This window comes from Nerophis ophidion, linkage group LG01 (genome assembly GCF_033978795.1).
Source record: "Nerophis ophidion isolate RoL-2023_Sa linkage group LG01, RoL_Noph_v1.0, whole genome shotgun sequence".
NCBI lineage: Eukaryota > Metazoa > Chordata > Actinopteri > Syngnathiformes > Syngnathidae > Nerophis > Nerophis ophidion.
In genome coordinates, this window is record NC_084611.1 from 51,869,279 (window position 1) to 51,884,263 (window position 14,985).

Genomic DNA, 14,985 nt, shown 5'->3' on the forward strand with positions numbered 1-14,985 from the left:
GTAAATAACTTCAATTAATTCCTATAATTAGACTTCTACCTGTTGTGGGTAAGCAGTTCTCGCTTCCACATACTGTGCGAGGTGTAAAACATTTAACAGGAACTCCTGAAAAGCAAGAGTGTATCGTCCTTACCCGCCAAAAGAAAGTTCCAGGATTCAGACCAAAGCCATGATTGGATTAAATTTGCGTTAGCCCCGCCCACTGACAATTTGACAGATAAAATGAACTTATGAAGCGCTGATACACAGATCTTGAAATAATTAAATCAACGTGCATTGTTCCTTTAAATAAATTAATTAATTAACGAACACACAGTTACCGTTTATGAATAGCCATTTGTCTCCGTTGCTTTTCCGTCTTGGCCACCACTCTGCCGCTGACTGAGCGAGCCAGGAAGCCCTCCTGGATGCCCACCAACTCGGCCACTCTCTTCATGGACGAGGACAGCTGCTCCCACAGACAGAAGAACTGGTACCAATCTATGGTAGTCCACTCCGCGTATAAGGGTGTGATCTAGTGCAGGGGAGGTTTACATTGCCGTTACTGTTCTGCAGTTAAATAAGTACCGTTAGCAGTGGAGTGATGCTGAATACCAGATAGAGAACATGCAGGTCATTTTCCAGCACAAAGCCCTTCATGGCCCGCTGGAGATCTGCAAATATTCCCAGCGCCTCAGGAGGAGAGAGGGAGGACGACAGAGTGGCAGCACCGAGCTGAGTGGGACAGTACTGCTCTTCTAGAGACAAAACATCAATGGACAGAAGGCACTTTTCATTATCACAAACATTAGGTATGGATGCACGGACCATGCAAGAAGGGAGCAAAACTGCACTGGCTGCATCACACTAGGAGTACCGTAAATTCCAGACAATAAGCCGCTACTTTTTTTCCTACACTTTGAACCCTGCGGCTTGGAAGACGGTGCGGCTAATTTATGGATTTTTTCCGCTGACGGCCATTATTCACATAGTTTTAATTAAACAGATGGTGTGTTATTGTTTGTGCTATGGAGCCATCACTTGGATGAGTCTGCTCACTGCAGGTGATGCTGGGCAAATACCAAAAAGTGTTTCCTGCTGTTTAAGGCTTTGAACTGGAAGTAGAAGTACTACAATTTGGGGCGGCATGGCGTAGTGGGTAGAGCAGCCGTGCCAGAAAACTGAGGGTTGCAGGTTCGCTTCCCACCTATTGACATCCAAATCGCTGCCGTTGTGTCCTTGGGCAGGACACTTCACCCTTGCCCCCGGTGCCGCTCACACCGGTGAATGAATGATGAATGAATGATTGGTGGTGGTCGGAGGGGCCGTAAGCCCAAACTGGCAGCCTCGCTTCCGTCAGTCTACCCCAGGGCAGCTGTGGCTACAGATGTAGCTTGCCACCACCAGGTGTGAATGAATGATGGGTTCCCACTTCTCTGTGAGCACTTTTAGTATCTAACAATAGAAAAGCGCGATATAAATCTAATCCATTATTATTATTATTACTACTCGTATGGATTCTTCATGCATCACTCCGAGCAACGTCACAATATAACTAAAAATTCTTACTTACTAAACCGTCCCATGTGTGATGTCTGTAGAAGTGGTTTCATGCATATTTGCACGTGCTATCGTTACTGAGTTAAGCTAGCATTGTTAGCATTAGTTTATATACTAACACTTTTACAAGTGTCTGTTTTAGTATTATTAACTTACAGTGACATTCTTTCTGGATTGTTTCAATTTAGCAAATTCCTCACAATGACTTCTGTTTTGTTTGATCAGCCATTTTACTGCCATGTTACAGGCACCGTTTGGCAACAATTAAGGTATGTAACTAAATCTTTCTGCATAAATAAAAACGTATGTATCTGCGGCCAATAGTCCAGGGCGGCTAATATAAGGGAAAATAGGTTTTTCGTCTAAAATTAAGTAGGTGGAGCTTATATACTGGTGGGCTCTATAGTGTAGAAAATACAATAGTTTCCAGGTTTTTGCTTCTCCCGTGTTGAAAAACAAGGTACAGTCATCCCACACCTCAAATATTGCACTTTCATCACATTACAGAATTTTTTGTGATTTTTTTTTACATATTAAACGATTTTTTGGTCCTAAATGGAGTATTATCTGGCATGAAAATGGCTAAATAGACTAAAATGATCAATACTACGGTATTATTGGCCACTGGAAGAGACCAAACCAATCAGAGTGCGCTGTTCAGTATCGTGGCCACTAATTGGCTCAGCCTAAAAATCAGGCATCATTACTTTATTGGATTAAAGGAGTTAAAACCACTGCTCATTGGCCTTGTCGTTAGAGTGTCCGCCCTGAGATTGGTAGGTCGTGAGTTCAAACTAGCGCTGGGCGATATATCGATATACGCGATATATTGCGGGTTTTTGTCTTTGTGCGATATAGAAAATGACTATATCGTAATATTCGAGTAGACGTTCTCACACAGTTGTTTTTAGCTGCGGGCATTACACTACAGGCTCTCCTCGCTCTTCCTTGTGTCTCCTTCTCACAGACAAGCAGGCGCACATTCTTACATACGTCACATACTGTCACGTCATACGTATACGCCCTCGCTCAGCAGAGAGGTAGCGGCGTGGTTAGCGTTAGCTGTAATGCTAGCGGGTTGTTGCAAGAGAAAGAAGGTGCGAATCTCGTAACAAATGAAAGAATATAATTAATTCCCGATAAAAACAGCACGGGATCCATCGTCTGGCGGTGGTTCGGCTTCAAGCGGGAATATGTCGAATAGACTACTTTAATTTGTCATGTGTGGGGCACAAGCGTTGCTACCAAAAGTAGCATTACTGCTAATATGTAGCATCATTTGAAAAGTCACCTGCTAATAACTTTAATAAATACAGTTATGGTAAATTGACTTAGTCGTGATTTCCTTCTCTGCATGAAAGTTTAAAAGTAGCATATATTAGTGCAGTATGAACAAGAATGTTTTAATGTAGACACATTGAATCACCATACTGCTGTGATTATATGTATCCAGTGTTCATTCAAGGCTAAGGCAAAATACAGAGAAATATATTGTATATCGCGATATGGCCTAAAAAATATTGCGGTATTAAAAAAGGCAATATCGCCCAGCCCTAGTTCAAACCCCGTCTAAAGACTATAACCATGAGGACCCATTACCTCCCTGCTGGGCACTCAGCATCAAGGGTTGGAATCGGGCGTTAAATCACCAAAATGATTCCCGAGCGTGGCCACCACTGTTGCTCACTGCTCCCCTCACCTCCCAGGGGGTGGAACAAGGGGATGGGTCAAAATGCAGAGGGCTAATTTCACCACACCTAGTGTGTGTGTGACTGTCGGTGGTACTTTAAAGGTGACTAATGTGTTATTACATGTATTTAGATGGTTGTAAAAAAATGTAATGCGCTAGCTATGAAAATATTTGTTTTATTTTCAATGATTCTTACTACAACGGAAATTAATTATTAGTGATCCTGTCTGGCATAAATAAGTGTTGAACAAAGGACAACTATAACCAAAACAATTGAACCTAGCAGGGGTGTGAGAATAGGTTTGAATTTAAAAATCGCTTCGATTTTTTTCGAATACATTGCGAAAATCAGTGTGAATTGAGAATCGTGTTGGATTTCTCTCCCACTTTCGCTGGTTCTCTCCTGGGTGCCTTTTGGTCATTCCCGGGTCCCCGGGACGCCCTGGGCCTGCAGCGGGACTTGTGGATCTCCATTCTGGGTGTGATTTTTAACCTTTTTTGGGATTTTTTAGACTTTTCCTCGAAAATCAATCAGATATTTAGCAAATATATTTCGAGAGTCAGTTTGAATCGAAAATCGTTTTAAACCGAAAATCAATTACATTTTCACCAAATACATTGCGAGAATCAGTGTGAATGGAGAATCATGTTGAATAGAGAATCAATTCGATTTTTACCAAATACATAGAGAGAATTGTGTTGAGTCGAGAATCGATCAGATTTTTACCAAGTGCATGGCGAGAATCGGTTTGAATTGAGAATTGTTTTGATTTTTACCAAATACATTGCGAGAATCGGTGTGAATTGAGAATTGTGTTGAATCGAGAATCAATTCGATTTTTACCAAATACATTGCAAGAATCGGTTTGAATCAAAAATCGGGTCAAATCGAGAATCAATTCGATTTATACCAAATATATCGCAAGAATCTGTTTGAATCAAGAATAGTTTTTATTTTTACCAAATACATTGCGAGAATCGCTGTGAATTGAGAATCGTGCTAAATCAAGAATTAATTCTATTTTTACCAAATATATTGCAAGAACCGCGTTGAGTCGACAATCGGTTCGATTTTTACTAAATACATTGCAAGAATCGGTGTGAATTGAGAATCATGTTGAATCGAGAATCAATTCGATTTTTACCAAATACATTGCGAAAATCGATTCGATTTTCACCAAATACACTGTGAGAATCGTGTTGTCGAGAATCGATTCGATTTTTACCAAATACAATGTCAGAATCGTGTGAATTGAGAATCGTGTTAAATCGAGAATCAATTCGATTTTTACCAAATACATTGCGAGAATCTGTTAGAATTGAGAATCGTTTCGCTTTTTACCAAATACATTACGAAAATCGGTGTGCATTGAGAATCGTGTTGAATCGAGAATCAATTAGATTTTTACCAAATATATTGGAGAATCAGTGTTAATTGAGAATCGTGTTGAATCGAGAATCAATTCGATTTTTACCAAATACATTCCGAGAATCGGTTTGAATTGAGAATCATTTAGATTTTTACCAAATACATTGCGAGAATCTGTTTGAATCGAAAACTGTGTTTTGAATTGAAAATCAATTAGATTTTTACCAAATACATTCCCAGAATCGGTTTGAATCGAAAACTGTGTTGAATCGAGAATCTATTAGATTTTTACCATATACTTTGCGAGAAATGTATTTTGAAATGAGAACTGTCTTGAATCGAGACTCGATCCCATTTTTACCAAATACACAGCGAGAATCAGTGTGAATTAAGAATCATGTTAAATCGAGAATCACTTACAATTTTACCAAATACATTGCGAAAATCGGTGTGAATTGAAAATCGTGTTGAATCGAGAATTAATTAGATTTTTACCAAATACATTTCGAGAATCGGTGTGAAATGAGAATCGTGTTGCATCGGGAATGAATGATTTTTTCAAATACACTGCGAGAATCAGTTTGAATCGAAAAGTGTCAAATCGAGAGTCAATTTGATTTATAACAAATATATTGCAAGAATTTGTCTGAATCGAGAATCGTTTTGATTTTTACCAAATACATTGCAAGAATCGGTGTGAACAGAGATTCGTGTTGAATTTAGAATCATTTAGATTTTTACCAAATACATTGCGAGAATCGGTTTGAATCGAAAACTGTGTTTTGAATCGAGAATCAATTAGATTTTTACCAAATACATTGCGAGAATCGGTGTGAATTGAGAATCATGTTGAATCGAGAATCAATTAGATTTTTACCAAATACAATGCGAGAATCGGTTTAAATTGAAAGTCACGTTGAATCGAGAATCGTTTCGATTTTTACCAAATACATTGCGAGAATCGGTTTAAATCGAAAACTGTGTTGAATCGAGACTCAATTAGATTTTTACCATATACATTGCGAGAATCGGTGTGAATTGAGAATCGTCTTGAATCGAGACTCAATTCCATTTTTACCAAATACACAGCGAGAATCAGTGTGAATTAAGAATCCTGTTAAATCGAGAACCAATTCAAATTTTACCAGATACATTGCGAGAATCGGTTTGAATCGAAAACTGTGTTAAATTGAGAATCCATTCGATTTTACCCAATACATTGCGAGAGTCGGTGTGAATTAAGAATCGTTTTAAATCGAGAATCCCTTTGATTTTACCCAAATAATACATTGCGAGAATCTGTTTAAATCAAGAATTGATTTTGAATAGAATAGTCATTGCAAGAATCGGATCGAATGGTGCCCAAAGATTCACAGCCCTACAAGGTAGTGTATTGTAGTACTCAATCAATCAATCAATGTTTTTTACTTATATAGCCCTAAATCAAGAGTGTCTAAAAAAGGGCTGCACAAGCCACGACACCCTCGGCACAGATCCCATATCAGGGCAAAGAAAAACTCAACCTAATGGGACAATGAGAAACCTTAGAGGGGACCGCACTGTACCTTGTCCGTCTTTCTGCACGCTGATGAATTCGTTCTCCATCAGCCATTCAACACAAGCCTCAATCGCTCCCTTGCTGGTCCCTTCCTTGGACTCATCCTTGGACTCATCCTTGCTGGCAGCCAGCAGTGAGCACGAGGCGTACGTCCTGACATCGCTCGGACTGCTGGCTACACCCCCCACGATGATCTGCCGGTTGGAATGACACGACTCGGCATAAAACGATCAAGTACAACGTGACTTGGCGACCAGCCGACCTCCAAAATGGCTCGCAGCATGCTGGTGGTGACGCCTTCTCCCTCCTTTCTCACTAAGCAGCTCCTGATTGGCTGAAGATCACCACTCAGGAGGGTGATACCTTTCTGACGCTCCGCCTCCTTACACACCAGCACACTCTCACCTGGGAAAAGAACAAAATCCTCCAGTTAAATCAATCAGTGGGTACAAAGACTATTTTGCTATAGTTGTCCTACCTGTGGTGTCCACTCCTTTCCTCCCCGCTCGTCCAGCCATCTGTTTGTATGTGAGTGGGTCCAGCAGGTGGCCGTTGAACGTCGGGGTCCTGATGATGACTCTACGGGCGGGGAGATTGACACCTGATGAGAGGGTGGAGGTGGCAGCCAAGACCTTGACCATGCCCTGACGGAAGGCTCCCTCCAAGACGTCGCGTTCATCAAAGGTGAGACCTTGAAGACACACACAAGCTACTTGCCAAACATTCCGAAGTGCAAACCTCGCATTGTTTGTACAAACCCCATTTCCATATGAGTTGGGAAATGTATTGGATGTAAATATAAACGGAATAAAATGATTTGCAAACATATGAGTTGGGAAATGTGTTAGATGTAAATATAAACGGAATACAATGATTTGCAAACCCTTTTCAACCCATATTCAGTTGAATATGCTACAAAGACAACATATTTGATGTTCAAACTGATTAAATTTTTTTTTTTTGCAAATAATCATTAACTTAAGTATTTGATGCCAGCAACACGTGACAAAGAAGATGGGAAAGGTGGCAATAAATACTGATAAAGTTGAGGAATGCTCATCAAACACTTATTTGGAACATCCCACAGGTGTGCAGGCTAATTTTGAACAGGTGGGTGCCATGATTGGGTATAAAAACAGCTTCCCAAAAAAATGCTCAGTCTTTCACCAGAAAGGATGGGGCGAGGTACACCTCTTTGTCCACAACTGCGTGAGAAAACGGTCCAAAAGTTTAAGAACAATGTTTCTCAAAGTGCAATTGCAAGAGATTTAGGGGTTTCAACATCTACGGTCCATAATATCATCAAAAGGTCCAGAGAATCTGGAGAAATCACTCCACGTATGCGGCATGGCCGGAAACCAACATTGAATAACTGTGACCTTCGATCCCTCAGACGGCACTGCATCAAAAACCAACATCAATCTTTGATTGATTGATACTTTTATTAGTAGATTGCACAGTTCAGTACATATTCCGTACAATTGACCACTAAATGGTAACACCCAAATAAGTTTTTCAACTTGTTTAAGTCGGGGTCCACGTTAATCAATTCATGGTAAATTCATCTCTAAAGGATATCATCACCACATGGGCTCAGGAACACTTCAGAAAACCACTGTCACTAAATACAATTGGTCGCTACATCTGTAAGTGCGAGTTAAAGCTCTACTATGCAAAGCGAAAGCCATTTATCAACAACATCCAGAAACACCGCTGGCTTCTCTGGGCCCGAGATCATCTAAGATGGACTGATGCAAAATGGAAAAGTGTTCTGTAACGAGTCCACATTTCAAATTGTTTTTGGAAATATTCTACATCGTGTCATCCGGACCAAAGGGGAAGCGAACCATCCAAACTGTTATCGGCGCAAAGTTCAAAAGCCAGCATCTGTGATGGTATGGGAGTGCATTAGTGCCCAAAGCATGGGTAACTTACACATCTGTGAAGGCACCATTAATGCTGAAAGGTACATAAAGGTTTTGGAACAAAACATGCTGCCATCGAAGCGCCGTCTTTTTCATGGACGCCTTTCAGCAAGACAATGCCAGGCCACATTCAGCACGTTACAACAGCGTGGCTTCGTAAAAAAAGACTGCGGGTACTTTCCTTGCCCGCCTGCAGTCCAGACCTGTCTCCCATCGTAAATGTGTGGCGCATTATGAAGCGTAAAATACGACAGCGGAGACCCTGGACTGTTGAACAACTGAAGCTCTACATAAAACAAGAATGGGAAAGAATTCCACTTTCAAAGCTTCAACAATTAGTTTCCTCAGTTCCCAAAAGTTTTTTGAGTGTTGTTAAAAGAAAAGGTGATGTAACACAGTGGTGAACATGCCCTTTCTCAACTACTTTGGCACGTGTTGCAGCCATGAAATTCTAAGTTAATTATTATTTGCAAAAAAAAAAATAAAGTTTATGAGTTTGAACATCAAAAACTTTGTTTTTGTTGTGCATTCAACTGAATATGGGTTGAAAAGGATTTGCAAATCATTGTATTCCGTTTATATTTACATCTAACACAATTTTCCAACTCATATGGAAACGGGGTTTGTAGAACAGGGTTCTCAGACGTTATTTTGCGGCCCCCACCTTAATATGAAAGTTTAATGTTAGTGTGGCCTGCGAGTTTTATATGAATGGCGCTGGACAGCGTTGTGTGTGGAGCTGAAGGAATCTACCAATCACGGTGTGGTATATGGCTTTCGAGGGCCGAAGATTGACGTCACTTTGATGCAAGCAAAGAAACGTTTTGCCGCTTTTCCACAAGAGACTCTCTTTCTCTCTCTCTATGTTACTGCATACATCAGCAGACTAAACATTTGGGACCGGTACCAAAATATGGGTATTGGGACAACACTAGTACACACACCGAGCACCGATCCATCTATTCATCCTTCCATCCATCTTCTTCCCCTTATCCGAGGTCAGGTCGCGGAGGCAGCAGCCTAAGTAGGGAAGCCCAAACTTTCTTCTCCCCAGCCACTTCGTCCAGCTCTTCCCGGGGTATCCCGAGGCGTTCCCAGGCCAGCCGGGAGACATAGTCTTCCCAACGTGTCCTGGGTCTTCCCCGTGGCCTCCTACTGCTCGGACGTGCCCAAAAGACCTCCCTAGGGAGGCGTTCGGGTGGCATCCTGACCAGATGCCAAACCACCTCATATGGCTCCTCTCGATGTGGAGGAGCAGCGGCTTTACTTTGAGCTCCCCCCGGATGACATAGCTTCTCATCCTATCTCTAAGGGAGAGCCCCACCACCCAGCAGAGGAAACTCATTTGGGCTGCTTGTACCTGTGATCTTGTCCTTTCGGTCATAACCCATAGCTCATGACCATAGGTGAGCATGAGAACGTAGATCGAAAAGTAAATTGAGAGCTTTGCCTTCTGGCTCAGCTCCTTCTTCACCACAACGGATCGATACAGCGTCCGCATTAATGAAGACGCCGCACCGATCCGCCTGTCGATCTCACCATCCACTCTTCCCTCACTCGTAAACAAGACTCCGAGGTACTTGAACTCCTCCACTTGAGGCAAGATCTCCTCCCCAACCTTGAGATGGCACTCCATCCTTTCCCGGACGAGAACCATGAACTCGGACTTGGAGGTGTTGATTCTCATCCCAGTCACTTCACACTCTGCTGCAAACCGATCCAGTGAGAGCTGAAGATCCTGGCCGGATGAAGCCATCAGGACCACATCATCTGCAAAAAGCAGAGACCTAATCCTGCAGCCACCAAACTGGATCCCCTCAACGCCCTGACTGCACCGAGCACCCACAGGCAGAAATGTATATCGGCGCACCCACCGGCAGAAATGTATATCGGCGCATATGTCCCTGACGACTCATAATCGGTATCGGCCTTAAAAAAAAAAAAAAATATCTCGTTCGATCTTTATTATCTCCTACATCTGTCCAAAAGTATCCAAATTTGCAGAATGTGTTTACCAGCATGGTGGAAGCCCACGCCCCATGGTACAGTGCGTTTGAGTACGGGGTCCAGCCCAGCTGGAGTACGACTCAACTGGGCTATGACGTCCCCTAGTCGCTGGTGGTCCAGGCCCACGGGCGGGGCTTCTGATTCACCGCCGAGTCCTGGAATAAAAACAATGCATTAAATATTTATTTTGTAAAATAAAGTAAACAATTTTAAAACGATTTATGAGACGCTCTTTTTCAAAACCCTTTTTTTTATTTTGCAATAATACTTTGTAAGACAAAAACAAAATACCTTTTTTTTTTAGGTGATGGGTCCGTGTACATTACATTACGTTCATTCTATTTCCAATTCTTAAAGGCAAATCCCATCCATCCATTTTGCTACGGCTTGTCCCTTATGGGGTCACTGGAGACTATCCCAGCTGCCCAAGGGCAGAAGGCGGGGTTAAACGCAAATAAGAAAATAAAAAATTTAGGGTCGTTTTTCGATTTTTATTATATATATGGCAGATTTTAAAACAAACGAAAAACGGTTGATTTAGATTAAAATATTGCCATAAAATTGGATTTTGTGCGGTTTTCCTCTTATGAATTTTTATTTTTCCAGATAAACACATCCAAAATGCAAAAATGCGTGGTTATCTGTGTAGTGACAAATTGAACTGGAAGCAGTATTTTAGCTTTTTCTTTGCGTTTAGCATGTTGTTAGCGCCAGTAAAAGGGACTTCTCCTTACGGTAGGAATGGTGTTCCTGGGATTAAAGGCCTCCTCTTGCCTCCTCCAAATATATTGCTGGGTATTGTGGCCAAACAACTACATTTTTGTTTCATCTAACCACAGAACTTTCCTCCAGAAGGTCTTATCTTTGTCCATGTGATGTCAGATGAAACAAAAATTGAGCTGTTTGGCCACAATATCCAGCAATATGTTTGGAGGAGAAAAGGTGAAGTTTTTAATCCCAGAAACACCATGCATACCGTCAAGAATGGTGGTGGTAGTATTATGCTCTGGGTCTGTTTTGCTGCCAATGGAACAGGTGCTTTACAGAGAGTAAATGGGACAATAAAAAAAGAGGATTACCTCCAAATTTTTCAGGACAAGCTAAAATCATCAGCCCGAAGGTTGGGTCTTGGGCACAGTTGAGTGTTCCAACAGGACAATGACCCCAAACACACGTCAAAAGTGATAAAGGAATGGCTAAATCAGGCTAGAATGAAGTTTTTAAAATGGCCTTCCAGATTTAATTGTGTGGACAATGCTGAAGAAACAAGTCCATGTCAGAATCATACTTGACAACCTTGAGACCTCCGAATTCGGGAGACGGGTGTGTATGTGTGTGTGTGGGGGGGGGTTAGTATATTGTAGCGACCCGGAAGAGTTAGTGCTGCAAGGGGTTCTGGGAATTTGTTCTGTTGTATTTATGTTGTGTTACGGTGCAGATTTTCTCTCAAAATGTGTTTGTCATTCTTGTTTGGTGTGGGTTCACAGTGTGGCGCATACTTGTAACAGTGTTAAAGTTGTTTATACGGCCACCCTCAGTGTGACTTGTATAGTTGTTGACCAAGTGTGCTTGCATTCACCTATGTGTGTGTAGAAGTCGCATATATTATGGGGCAGGGTCTGCACGCTGTTTGTATGGAGGAAAAGCGGAGGTGACGACAGGTTTTAGAGGACACTAAAGGCAGTGCCTTTAAGGCTCACCCCCAATATTGTTGTCCGCGTGGAAATTGGGAGAAATTCGGGAAAATGGTTGCAATGGGAGATTTTTGGGAGGGGCACTGAAATTCATGAGTCTCCCGGGTAAATCGGGAGGGTTGGCAAGTATGGTCAGAACCGAAAACATTTTGCTGAAATGCACCAATTTTGTCAAGAAGAGTGGTCAAACATTCAAGCAGAAGCTTGTGGATGGCTACCAAAAGCGCCTTATTGCAGTGAAACTTGCCAATGGACTTGTAAGCAGATATTAACATTGCTGTATGTTTACTTTTGACCCAGCACATTTGTTCACATTTTTAGTAGACCCATAATAAATTCATAACAGAACCAAACTTCTCGAATGTTTTTTTTGTGACCAACAAGTTTGTGCTCCAATCACTCTGTCACAAAAAAATAAGAGTTGTAGAAATGATTGGAAACTCAAGACAGCCATGACATTATGTTCTTTACAAGTGTATGTAAACTTTTGACCAAGACTGTAGGTTATATTGCTACTATACCCTTTCCATCCTTTGTAACTGAGACACTGTGTGTAACAATTTCCCATGGGGATCAATAAAGTTTGTCTAAGTCTGAGTCTAATGCTGGGCGATATATCGATATACTCAATATATTGCGGGTTTGTCACTGTGCGACATATAAAATGACTATATCGTGATATTGGAGTATACGTTCTCACACAGTTTTAGCTGCGTGCATTACACTGCAGGCTTTTCTCACTCTTTCTGGTCTCTCCTTCTCACAGAGAGCAAGCGCACATTCTTACATATGTCACATACTGTGACGTCATACGTCACATACGTATCCACCCTCGCGGAGCAGAGAGATAGCAGCATGGGTAACGTTAGCTGTGGTGCTAGCAGAGCCGTGCGAGTGGTAATACAAGAGAAAGAAGGTGCAAATCTGGTAACAAATGAAGGACGAATTAATTCCCAAGTAAAACAGCAGGGGGTCCATCGTCTGGCGGTGGTTTGGCTTCAAGTGGGAATATGTCAAACAGACAACCGTAATTTGTCAAGTTTGGGGCAAAAGTGTTGCTACAAAAAGTAATAGTACTGTTAATATGTAGCATCATTGAGAAAGTCACCTGCTACAGAATGAAGAGTGCTTACTCCGCATTTCAACATCTCCATTCGGTGCCACACGCCCACACCATCAAAATGCAGAGGCAACCATTTCCAGATCAACCCCGTGTAAAAAAATAGTCACAACAGAAGGAGATAACGTCCACAGGAACCTACCACATAGCGAAGGACGAACACTATTTGATTTCCTATTATGCAGCTCATTTTTATTTGACACTTATTGCAATACATTGTGTGACATCATGCACAAAAGTGCACTTTATTTGTTTTAAACTATTGTAGTGGCGTTCTGTGCAAAGTGCACTTTAATTTAGTGTTGTTTTGATATGTCACCTTAGTGACATCATGCACAAAAGTGCACTCATAGCTTGTTTTAAAATGTCTCTAAAGATCTTGCACTTTCTGTTTTAGAAATGACATGAATGTTTGTGCCACTGCTTAATAACTGTTTAATAGATACACTTTTGGTCAGTACGTGACGTTTGTAAGAAGGTGCGCTTGCTGTCTGTGAGAAGGAGACACATGGAGTGGGAAAAGCCTGTAGTGTAATGCCAGCAGCTAAAAGGAACTGCGTGAAAACGTATACTCAAATATCACGATATAGCCAGAGTCTATATCGCACGGACACAAACTTGCGATATATCGACTATATCGATATATCACCCAGCCCTATATGAACAAGAATGTTTTAATGTAGACACATAAAATCATCATACTGCTGTGATTATATGCATCAAGTGTTCATTCAAGGCTAAGACAAAATATGGGGATTGTATATCCTGTATCGCGATATGGCCTTAAAGGGGAACATTATCACAATTTCAGAAGGGTTAAAACCGATACAAATCAGTCCCCAATGGCTTATTTTATTTTTCTAAGTTTTTTTCAAAATTTTACCCATCATGGAATATCCCGAAAAAAAGGCTTTAAAGTGCCTGATTTTCGCTATCTGTAAATCCACCCGTCCATTTTCCTGTGACGTCACATAGTGATGCCAATACAAACAAACATGGCGGATAGCACAGCAAGATATAGCGACATTATCTCGGATTCAGACTCGGATTTCAGCGACTTAAGCGATTCAACAGATTACGCTTGTATTGAAACGGATGGTTGAAGTGTGGAGGCAGATAGTGAAAACGAAATTGAAGAAGAAACTGAAGCTATTGAGCGAATAACTATTAAAGCTATTCGGCGATCGCCTTCTAACCAACGATTGCATCTTTTGACCACTGGAGCAACTTAAATCTGTCAAATGGTAAGTGTTTGTTTGGCATTAAATGTGGGTGGAGGGAAAGGCTGGATACAAATATAGCTACAAATGTACATACAGCTAGTCTATATAGCATGTTAGCATCGATTAGCTGGCAGTCATGCCGTGACCAAATATGTCTGATTAGCACATAAGTCAATAACATCAACAAAACTCACCTTAGTGATTTCGTTGACTTTATCGTTGGAAATGCATCTGCTTTGAGTGTCGCAGGATATCCACACATCTCTGTCGTAGCATCGCTGTCGTAGGTACAGTGTGCAGAACAAACGAGGGACTTTCGCATCTTTTGACACTGGTGCAACTTGAATCCGTCGATTGGTATGTGTTTGTTTGGCATTAAATGTGGGTGAAGGGAAAGGCTGGATGCAAATATAGCTACAAATGAGGCATAACGATGCAATCTGTACATACAGCTAGCCTAAATAGCATGTTAGCATCGATTAGCATGCCGTGCTAATCGATGCACACTCTACGTAAGTCAACTTAAATCCGTCTCTGATCATGTTGTTACACCCTCCAACAACACACCGACGAGGCATGATGTCTCCAAGGTACGGAAAACAGTCGAAAAAACGGAAAATAACAGAGCTGATTTGATTTGTGTGTGTAATGTGTTTTGGAAAATGGCGGATTGCTTCCCATTGTAACGTCACAGGTGAAAGGTCATCGCTCCGACAGCGAACAATTGAAAGGCATTTAAATCGCCAAATTCACCCATTTAGAGTTCGGAAATCGATTAAAAAAACATTTGGTCTTTTTTCTGCAACATCAAGGAATATATTGACTCTTACATAGGTCTGGTGATAATGTTTCCCTTTAAA

General features: G+C 41.4%; 1 protein-coding gene across 1 annotated transcript in view; it reads right to left on the reverse strand.

Annotated features, from left to right (window-relative positions):
* polq (polymerase (DNA directed), theta) overlaps positions 1-14,985 on the reverse strand; it is a 112,932-nt gene that overhangs the window by 61,326 nt on the left and 36,621 nt on the right. Inside the window, exons 11-16 of the mRNA XM_061906837.1 lie at positions 10,097-10,243; positions 6,635-6,847; positions 6,419-6,561; positions 6,164-6,350; positions 595-737; positions 321-514 (exon numbers count right to left, since the gene is read on the reverse strand). Of these exons, the coding sequence (XP_061762821.1) occupies positions 321-514; positions 595-737; positions 6,164-6,350; positions 6,419-6,561; positions 6,635-6,847; positions 10,097-10,243 (1,027 nt within the window). The remainder of the gene's footprint in view (positions 1-320; positions 515-594; positions 738-6,163; positions 6,351-6,418; positions 6,562-6,634; positions 6,848-10,096; positions 10,244-14,985) is intronic.